Source organism: Uranotaenia lowii, chromosome 1 (genome assembly GCF_029784155.1).
Source record: "Uranotaenia lowii strain MFRU-FL chromosome 1, ASM2978415v1, whole genome shotgun sequence".
NCBI lineage: Eukaryota > Metazoa > Arthropoda > Insecta > Diptera > Culicidae > Uranotaenia > Uranotaenia lowii.
This window is the reverse complement of record NC_073691.1, coordinates 12696022-12706649: the sequence shown is the minus strand read 5'-3', so window position 1 is coordinate 12706649 and position 10628 is coordinate 12696022. Positions and strand designations below refer to the sequence as shown.

At 40.2% G+C, this 10628-nt stretch overlaps 1 protein-coding gene across 4 annotated transcripts in view; it reads right to left on the bottom strand.

Moving 5' to 3' along the window:
- Positions 1–3493: 3493 nt before the first annotated feature.
- LOC129739663 (40S ribosomal protein SA) overlaps positions 3494–10628 on the bottom strand; it is a 243595-nt gene continuing 236460 nt past the window's right edge. For 3 of the 4 annotated variants that reach the window (XM_055731149.1, XM_055731150.1, XM_055731151.1), the window contains exons 2-3: positions 5837–6087; positions 3494–4219 (exon numbers count right to left, since the gene is read on the bottom strand). In XM_055731149.1, coding sequence (XP_055587124.1) covers positions 3587–4219; positions 5837–6055 — 852 coding nt within the window. In that variant the 5' untranslated portion in view covers positions 6056–6087 and the 3' untranslated portion in view covers positions 3494–3586. Of the gene's footprint in view, positions 4220–5836; positions 6088–6515; positions 6600–10628 lie in introns of those variants that run through there. The other variant, XM_055731148.1, reaches the window with a different exon arrangement.

The window sequence follows — 10628 nt, the reverse complement described above, 5'->3', positions numbered from 1 at the left end:
TCACCAAGCGCGGATGATACTCCACAGGCAGAGGTTTACAAAAAGGTACTTGCAGTTTTCTCGTCGTTTCGCACCCTTACGGCAATACGGATTTGACGTTTGAGTTGAAGATTCGAATTTTCGTTCGTAGAGATGTTCCAGTGACTCGCAAAAGCAAATCGGCCTTTTCTGATCCGGGTTTCGATGTCTCGGTACCACCGTCAGGCGTAATCTGGCTACCAAGATAAATACTGGAAGCACTCCACTTTCTCAACCTGTTGTCCAGCTTCCACGGAATTGAATCGATTTTTTGTGTTGATTTCCAACGACTTGGTCTATCCGACATTGACTTTGAGACCTGCTGCTTTGACGCTTTCGGTGAGGTCGTCGAGTTTGCTCTGCATGTCTTGTTTTGTTTGGGTGAGCAAAACAATATCGTCTGCCAGGTCAAGGTCTTTTAGCTGCTCCATTGTCGAAGGATTCCAGCAGTTACCGGGATTGGTTCGGACAAGACATCGTCGTGCAGGACCTTACACGAAAGCCTCTTACTATGCTTCGAAGTTTCTCGGCGACTCCTCATCGTCTTAAAGCAGCCCAGATGTTTTCGTGGTTCAGTCGGTCAAATGCTTTTTCGAAATCAACGAACACCAGCAGAAGAGAGTCTTGGAATTCGTTGATTTGTTCCAGTATGATTCGTAGCGTTGTGATGTGGTCCACACATGATCGTCCGGATCGGAATCCAGCTTGTTGCTGTTGTTGGTCCTGTTCAGGACCACTTTGCAGAGTATATTGAGGGTTGTACAATCAAAGTTATGCCACGCCAGTTACCGGACTCGGTCAGGTCTCCTTTCTTCGGGAGCTTCACAAGGATACCCTGCATCCAGTCGGCCGGAAATGTCGCAGTATCCCAGATGTCAGCGAAAAGACGGTGCAACATTTGTGCTGACAAGGCAGGGTCGGCTTTGAGCATCTCAGCAGGAATGCAATCGATTCCAGGCGTTTTGTTGGACTTCGTCTCTTTGATTGCCGCTTCTTTTTCCGCCAGCAAGGGCGCTTCCGAGTTGACGTCATATAAGCGAATTACTGTTGGCGCTTAAAACTGCGGGTTTTGTTGGCCATCACTATTCGTGACTCGGAAGAGTTGTTTAAAATGTTCAGTCCATCGTTTGAGCTGATCTGTTCGATCGGTCAATAACTGACCTGCTCGGTCTTTCAGCGGCATTCTTGCATAAGTCCTTGCACCACTAAGGCGGCGAGAAATGTCATAAAGTATCTCCAATGGTGGTGGCTCTTTCTCCCTTTTCAGCTAGGGAGTTTGTCCAGGCTCTCTTGTCTCGTCTACAAGCTCGTTTAACTGCCTTTTCCAGCTCCTCATATCGTAAGCGGGCGGCTGCTTTGGCTGACCCGGTACATGCCTGCTCAATTCCGACTTTCGCCTTTCTCCGATCATCGACTATCCTCCAGGTTTCATCCGACATCCATTCACTTCTTCTTCAACAAACTTTCACGAGAGTACCATGCCCTTTTCACCTCTGGATTCTCCAACCGGCGGACGTTGTATCGACATCCGATTTTCTCGTCTCGCCGCTGGACACGCGCGACTTTCAGTCGTATTCTCACCAAGGACGCGGTAACGGTCAGATGCAATGTCTGCGCTTCGTTTGTTGCGAACATCAAGATTGGTTAATTTGATTTTCTGTTCGGCCATCTCGGGATACCCAAGTGATCTTATGTGCTGGTCGATGGGGAAAGAGCGATCCACCGATCACCATGTTGTTGTTGCCACAAAATTCTATAAATAGCTCTCCGTTTTCGCTCATCTGTCCTAGGCCATGGCGCCCTATGATGCGCTCAAATTCCTGATTATCGGAGCCCATGTTTGCGTTGAAGTCGCCTAAGTTTATTTGAATGTCACCCTTCGGAATTTTCTCAACCACACTGTTCAATTGACGCTCTTTCTCCGGCAAATCGGCAACGTCAGTTGGCGCATAACACTGGACCATTGTAAGGTTTCTAACCCGTGTTCTAAATCTGGCTACGACTATTCTTTCGTTTATCGGTTCCCATCTTATGAAGGCCGCATGGGTCTGCGGGCTTAATAGGAAACCAACTCCTCGTTCCCGAGTAGCGTGTTCTCCTCGTATGCCAGAGTAAAGCAGGACCTGCCCGGACTGTGTCTTGTGTTCTCCAGAGTTAGGCCAACGGACTTCGCTCAGTCCCAATATCTCTAGCTTGAGGCGGCTAGCTTCTCTAGCAAGTTGAGCCAGCTTACCTGGCTGGGCGAGGGTCAGAACATTCCAAGTTCCAATTCTAGTCCGTGTTTTCATGCTAAAATTCGTTGCCAAAGTTCCAATTCGGTTATTTCTCGTCTCAGTTTCCGTAACAATTTAATAAATCGGGAGCAGTAGGTTGTTAGCCTAAGGTCACTATCCCGCGATGGAACTGCCATCTTGGACTTAGCTGGCGCGAGCTGCGAAACAGATGCTGTTTGAGTCACCAATCCTCGCATCCCAACCGGCATCACGACACGATAATCAAATCAAATGCGATGAGACTCAAATTTCTGATTATCATGGATCTTAAAAATATGAACAATTAAAAAAAACTTTTCTTAATGAAGTGTTTTAGCTCCTCAGAAACTGAAAATAACCTAGTAACTGAAAATAACCTTTAGGCCGGCTAGATTACTACAGAAACTGTCGATGAAAGCGAAAAATTAATTCTGTTAGAGCAAGTTCACTGGTGCTGGGAAAAAGTGGTAGAAATTTTGACACTTACGGCACATTTTGAAAATTTCGCCATGTAAAAACATTTTCAAGATCCGTGGCCTTCTAGTTGTTTTACAACACGTGTTGTATTTTCGCATGCTGTGATGCAAAAATAGCAATAATTCTATCACATACGGCTGAAATAGAAACAGTGATGTAAAAAAATACAACGCCCCAAGATCTTGAAAACATTTTGGCATGGTAAAATTTTCAAAAAGTCAAGATTTCTACCACTTTTTCCCAACATCAGTGAACTTGCTCTTAGGAGTTTAGTTTCATTAAGAGCACCAGTACCGGTAGGTGCTATCCCAGGTGTTAACTCGGGACACATTTTCGGTCTTATTTCAGCTTTAGCAGCTTATTTGCGCACCGGTAAGTGCTAAACTGGTTTCCATTTTTGCCACTGGTGACGCATCGATAGGTGTTATTGTTGTTTGTTGCTATTTTCTCTTCTAAATTTTCCCTAGACACTTTAGCACCTGTCAAATCAGGAGCTGGTCGGTATTCATATTTGACTCCTGGCTCGCTTTTTTAACACCCAGGAGCAAGATAACACCTGGTTTGAAACCTTGCGGTGCGCCGTCGAAGTGTCAAAATGGAGTGTTATTATAGCTTTGACACCTGACCCTAAAGAGGATTGATTTATAGATTTGGCTTTCTCGAATGCGTTCTAATACCGATTTCCATCTTCTAAAAGGCCTGTCAACCGTCGGATGTGATAAAGAAATAACCGTGCTCAAATCGAGTTACTTTTTAATGGTTTTTGTTTATTTCCGAGTTCAAACCCGCAAGGTACAAAACCTACATGGATTCCACGTAGCGTAACCTAGGTGCGAGACTTAGAAGCCACCGCCACCGCCCCAGGATCCAGCGGCCTGGGTATCATCCTCGTTCCAATCGTCGGCGGCAATCATCTGCGGGATTGCAGACGGAGCCGCGGCAACCGGAGCAACGACAGCCTCCTCGCCGGCCCAGGTGGTAGTATCCTCCAGCGGAGCCAACGGTTCCTCCGGGTACAGATCCTTGGCGACCGGAGCGGCCTCCAGGGCAGCCTGTTCCTTCTCGGCCTCCTCCGGATCACGGTAGAAGAACAAATCAGGCTTGACGTCCCACCGATCCTGGGTGATCTTTCCGCGCAGACGTAGCACTTCGCGGGCCAGCAGCCACCACATCAGACCGATCGAGTGCGGGGCCTTGGTATTGCACGGGATGGCAATGTCGACGAACTTCAGCGGCGAATCGGTGTTGCAGAAGGCAATGACCGGAATGTTGACGTACGAAGCTTCGGTGACGGGCTGGTGATCGGTCAGCGGGTCGGTAACGATCAGCAGACGCGGTTCCTTGAAGGCCGGTTGGATCTGATTGGTGAAGGCACCGGGAGTGAAACGTCCGGCAATCGGGGTAGCCTCGGTGTAGTGGGCGAACTTCAGCACCGCACGCTGTCCGAAGGGACGCGACGAGATGGCGAAGACCTGTAATGAAATCGAACAAATTAGTTTAGTTATTCGATAATTTTGGCTTAAAAAAACTAACAAAAAAGGGAATGTCTTTCAAATCTTGTGCACCGAAGAGGCAATTTTCCCTTCCTCGAAAGAAGGGAAGTGCGTTGCTCCGGCAGTGGATTGAAAGTTTGTTATACTGGTTTCTGTAAAAGATCGCCAAGGAACTGCTAGGAATTATTCAATGCCGATTATGCTAACCAGACTGCAGCTACACATTTTTAACCCAATTTGAGAATGATTTTTTTTAGGACGCTTTTTTAACTTTTGTGCTTTTTTTTATTTCTACAATTATAAATATTAGAAATCGGTATCGAATTTTGAATACGGCGAATGCGCCGACATCGCTGTTTCGAGAAAAAACGCGTTCAAAGTTTCGACAGCTCCATAAGCCCCCAGCAAAAATATTATTTTGTTTCCTTTATTTCTCATAAACCAAATATTCTTTAGATAACTGTACAATCAAAATTTAGGACATCGAATGTACTCTTTCACTCAGCTGATAACTCAGTTTGTTTATATTTGGCGCATTCGCCCTATTCAAAATTTGCTACCGAAATAATTTTGGGATTTGAACTATTTTAACATATTGGGTGCCAAATAGGAGAATTCTCGTTTTTTTTTTCATATGCCGCTTATGTGGTGTAAAGAATAACTCAAATTTTATAAATTTAATAATAATACTCTATTCAATGCCACAACTTTCAAAAAATCTTTAAACCCAAAAAATAAAAATTTCAGTTTAGTAGAACTAAAATGTGCCAAATTTTCAAAATTTTGCCTTTTTTTAATTTAAAAAATTTTCGGTTTTGGACAATTTCTTTAACATTTAAATTAGAAACTTGTTCTTGAAGAAGAAATTCAGACTAATATTTTAAAAATTTAGAACCCAAATTCGGACAAATTATTCTGAAGTCTTGCTAAATTTGAGACTGATTTACTTTACGATCACGATTACGGGAACATTGGAATTATTTGTAATGGCCCGATTTTTTGAAAATGTTGCCCTTAATTCCCTTACCGGCTTTTTTATTATTTGACAATGCCAATGACAATGAGACAATAATTGAACTCAAAGCTCTGATAAATTCAGTACGAAAATCTCGTACCAAAAGGAAGAATCTTACAAAATTTGTGTCTGGCTTCGAAGCTATGCTGAAACTAGCCTTTAGAACCTTACGAAATCCTTCTAAAATGACAGAATTAAGCTTTAAAACTGGTAACAATAAATTTTCTATTGATTTTTTACAAGAAATTTAACAAGTTGTCAATCTTCGCAATAATCTTCCATTGAACATGCATCATTCTCAAATCAGTTAAAATGCGAGTGCTTGTAAATCCAAATATTTACGATATTTTTTTGAAAGGATTCTGAGGCCTATGCCTACAGCCATCATGAGATACTATATCATTCGATAGGGAATAATCAGTTCATTTGTAGTTCTGCGTCACGGGGCATCCGACCCGAAAGATGGAAAATGAAATCATCATCTTATTCCCTCTTCAATAGCATCTTCATCAGTAGGCTCACCCTCCATTATCAAGGATTCCGGGAAAAAGGGTTCTCCGTACAAGCCCTCCAAAACTCACCTCTCCGGGGTATTCGATGCTAGCGATGCACCGGGCAGCTAGCAACAGCTTTTCCCAGGTGCGACCCAGGTTGATGATGTGCACACCATCCGGGCGACGCTTGAACACGTACGATTCCATTTGGAAGTTAACGGATGTGCTGCCGATGTGGGTGGTGGCCGCCAACATCTTGTTGACGTCCTCCTCCTTCAGCGCCAGTATGTCCAGGTTTCCCGACATCGTTACGTTAAGGTGAGAGTAACGATTTTAACCTGAATTTTCGGGAGAGGAAGATAAATAAAACGGTCAATAAATTGTATGACAACATGGATACTTGTAATGCCGGAAGTCAGGTTTGAGGTTAGGTTACATATCTAACATTACTGATTTTAGAATTTATAACAATAAAACAGTTCCTCACGTGAGATAATAAAAATCGGATAACTGACTTTTAAACTACATACTTTAGATGCATTAGAAACGGAAGTACAACAATCAACAACAATTAAGAACAATAACATAAATAACACGTGGAACATAACGAAGTGTGCATCTTTTTCAAAAATAGAGCCTCAACAACAAATTAAAACAAGAAAATTTAGAGAGAAACTATCTACCCTCGGAAAATTAACTATTTCCAACATCAAAACCAACCAAACTATTAAAAATTAACATGATTTGAGAAGCGAATTTAACTTACGTAGTAAATGCCACTGGGAGTAAAATTGAAATGGACGATTTGCGGTCCGCGTTGATGCGAAGCCGTGTTGCCAGAATGTTTTCCGATATGCATTCTGTCAAAAAACATTGACAGCTGTCATTTGACGGCAGAATGCTGTCTGTTTTTTCGAAGTTCGTTTCAAAACAACCGTTAAGTTACAGAAAAAACTGACTAGAAAATGTAAATTAATGTACACGGAAAATAATAAAAAGGTAAAATTTACCGAGATAGCCAAGGTAAACGATCGTGAAAGCCAAAAAGGTAGCTTCTACCTCTTCGAGGTGAAACTCACCTCACAGCGAGGTAAAATTTACCTGAATCGAGGTTGGAAAAAAGGTACAGTTCACCGAGGAAAAAGGTGAATCCAAAAAAGGTAAATCTTACCTCGTAGCGAGGTGAAGTTCACCTGAATTGAGCTGAATAAAAAAGTATAATTCACCTAGAAAAAAAGGTAAAACCAAATAAGGTAAAACTTACCTCGTAGCGAGGTGAAGTTGACCTGGATTGAGCTAAACAAAACGGTACAATTCTTCTCGAAAAAAAGTGACTATTCGCCGAACCCGTTTATTGAGGTTAAGCTGTTTTGTCATTCAGGAACAAGTTTTGCTTTGTGCATAATATGTGAAAATCGGAATAGAACGGTAAGTGTTTTCTTAGATATCATTTTGTTGTGCTGGTTCTCGTCATAATACATTGCTTTTGTTTCAGATCGACCCATAGAGCTTATAGGTGTATTCCACGTCATCCTCCAGCCGGAAAAGCCGAACGTGACCGGATTAGCCGAACAGAGGAGGTCATGAATGTACGCAACGCAGGAGTATTCAGCGGCCATGGCGGCTCGGAAGAACGCGAAGCCGAATTACCAGTCCCTATTTATCTCCAATAAATATAATTTTTGATAGAATTTTGTATTTTTTTAATTCCTATTGAAGAAACCAATCAAACCAACCAGCATTTACCTTTTAAATCAGTAAATGGGAAAACGGTATTATTTAAAATTTTGCTAGGTGAATGCGAAAAAGGTAAAATATACCTTTTTGCTAGGTGAATTGAAAAAAGGTATAATTTACCTTTTTGCTAGGTGAATGAAAAAAGGTAAAATTTACCTCGAAAGAGGGGTGGAAAAAATTCACCTCGCAAAAAGGTAAATTTTACCTTTTTTTTATTTTCCGTGTATGAATTGTAGTTATTGGCGATTTGCAGCTCGAAACGACTCTCAGAGGCTCAGAGGGCCCTGCGATCAAAAGGGTGATATTATTTATTGAAACGTCAAGACACATAGTACTTTTCCAAAACAAACGGGAAAATTCCAAAATTTCGGTGTTAAGAGTAGAATTTATCAAGGTTGGATTACAGAATAAGGTAAGAAAAAGTGAACTACGCAATCTTTCATATCCCGCATAAATAAGGATTATAACCTAACGATTTCTTAAATAGTCAAATGACGATTTGATGAAGTGTAAAAAAACTTTTATCAAACGATTATTCAAACTGTGAAGTACATTGGTTGAATCGTGAATCCCAAATTCACAGTATTTTTAATATGTCGTTAGGTTATGTAATTGTTAAAAACTGTTAAAACGCCTATATGGCGGAACTGTTTTACATACAGTTGAGATAACATCCAAATACCACTCATGGAAAGCGTGACTGGGTCGTCTAACTGTTTCTGTTACAGTTTTTCTAAAGGTTCTCTTGTAGCCAAACATTTATAGCAATAGTCGTGAAACGATTTGATATGATGTTCTTCCAACGTAATTCAGACGATAATGAGAATCGTGCGCTAATGGAGCCCGCACACAAATGTAAATAAAATATGGAGATTTCGGATATCATAATAAATCATACTATTAAATCTTATTTCAATTTATTACTTACATCAAAAATTGTTTTCCACGATGAATATGTTCGTATTAGGTTTTTCTTTATTCTCCTATCGTAGACGTTATCTCCTATCCAGGGTTTTTTTTTCGGAGCTGTTGAAGAATTTTGTTGAAACCCATGGTCAGTTTCCATTTTTGGTTGCGTTTCACTATCAGAGATGGTTCCTGGGGGTAACGAAAATTCAATTATGATTTTACACATCTTTATTATCTATGTTATCACCTACCTGGCAGTACTATCGTTGATGCCACTGGATTTTGATGGTTTTCGCTTAGCAATCTCACATCCAGCAGATCGGTCGCCATTTTTCACCAACTTGCTGTTTACCTTTTTCTCACTCAGCCGGTGTGGGGCAGTGGTGCCAGTTTTAGATATTTTACGATTTTGTAACATTTTTTTTATCCAAAAACTATACAAATGTATATTAATAAAATAAAATAGCTTGTGAACAAATACGATGATATAGTGAACATGAAAAGTGGCAAATGCGAAGAAGAAGCGAACTGCGGAAATATACGTAAAATAAAATGAAACCTTTTACAGTTATCTTCCTACAATAATTGAAATAAGTTTGAGTTGACATACAGAAAATTTTCAAACCAGTCAGTCAGGCCGGTGACATAGTGAGTGCGATGCACTGCAATGCGGCGAATGCGATTGAATGCGGTGAACCACATTTGATGAAAATGTATGAGAATCGCTTAAACCTGACATACTCAACGTGACGAAGCAGATGTCAATTTGTTCCGACGCTTGAGTTCGCATTTGCTACGTCCGTTAATTCGCATCGCATCGCTCTCACTATGTCATCGGCCATAGTGAGCGATACGATGCGAATTTACGGACGCAGTCAATGCGATCTCGAGCTGCGGAACAAATTGACATCTGCTTCGCCCCATTGAGTATGTCAGGTTTAAGCGATTCACATAAAATTTTCATCAAATATTGTGGTTCACCGTATTGAATCACATTCGCAGCATCGCATTCACTATGTCATCGGCCTAAGCGTTAAAAACTTCTTTAAAATATTCTTGCTTTTTCCTTTTAGTAATTTCAAATAAAAGTAATTTTAACTAAAAGTTCATTATGGTTCAAACTCAATTGTTTTTGTAAAAAATTTAGACCAATTTCCCCAATATTAACAGAAATCTGCCTTTTTTCTGATTATGAAACCTAAAAAATATGTTCATAAATGTATGCTGATTTTATTGAAAAACATCTGGCATCTCTTGCACCCACATTTTGTTTACTTTTGACGTGGAGTGTGACAGAAGGCATGAACGCTACGGATAACGGTTTGAGATCAGTTTAACGATTATTGATAAAATTGAAGTAATCGTTCAACCGTTCAATCACATTTTCAAATACCATCACTTTTCCACGTGAACGTTCATGCTTCGTTCTTATCGTTTTAGAAATATAGTTTAACATAATAGCAACGTTTACAGGGACAGTAACTATTCCTGTAGTCGTAGTTGTATTGTCTGGACGGTTTGAGATACAGTTTTTTAGTATGCGGGATTTTTAGAGACCGGATATTATTTAATATGTGTTATTTTTTAGGTTGTGGAAAATTGTGTTGTTCCCAATTGCAACAGCGAGGAAAACCTACCCGAAATCATAATATTTTCAGTCTAAAGCATAAAGGAGTTTCTTCGAATTAATGATTAATCACTCGTTAGGTAATAAACTAAAACATTTATTAGTTGAAACAAATTTACATTTTACGGAAACATTTTAGATCCACGCAGAATCTCGAAGAATATTTCTGCACAAAAAATAAAACGCAACAATAACAAGCAAATGGATTACAAAAGCAAAAAGAAGTTCGTGGACGAACGGAGGAAATAAATAGGAGAGCATCGAATGGCAATTGCCGAAATTGAAGAAAGTGCGTTAAACTACCATTGATAGGCATATCACTTTTCGATGTTGATGCATTGCAGATCTATAGCAGGATCATAAACTTTATTCCTTCACAAAAGAAGAACCATCCAGCAAAACTGTCATTAACATGGTATAATTAAATTTAACAAACCCGAATATGAGATGTTGAGAATTTAACTAAACGATGTAGATGTTTGTTAAAATTATTCAATCCAAATTTAAAAAAATAGTCTAGAAATTAAAATCCAAATTGTCTACACATTACTGAAACATATATTTAAAATTATCAAATCGTTGCCGGGGAAATCGAATATAAAAATG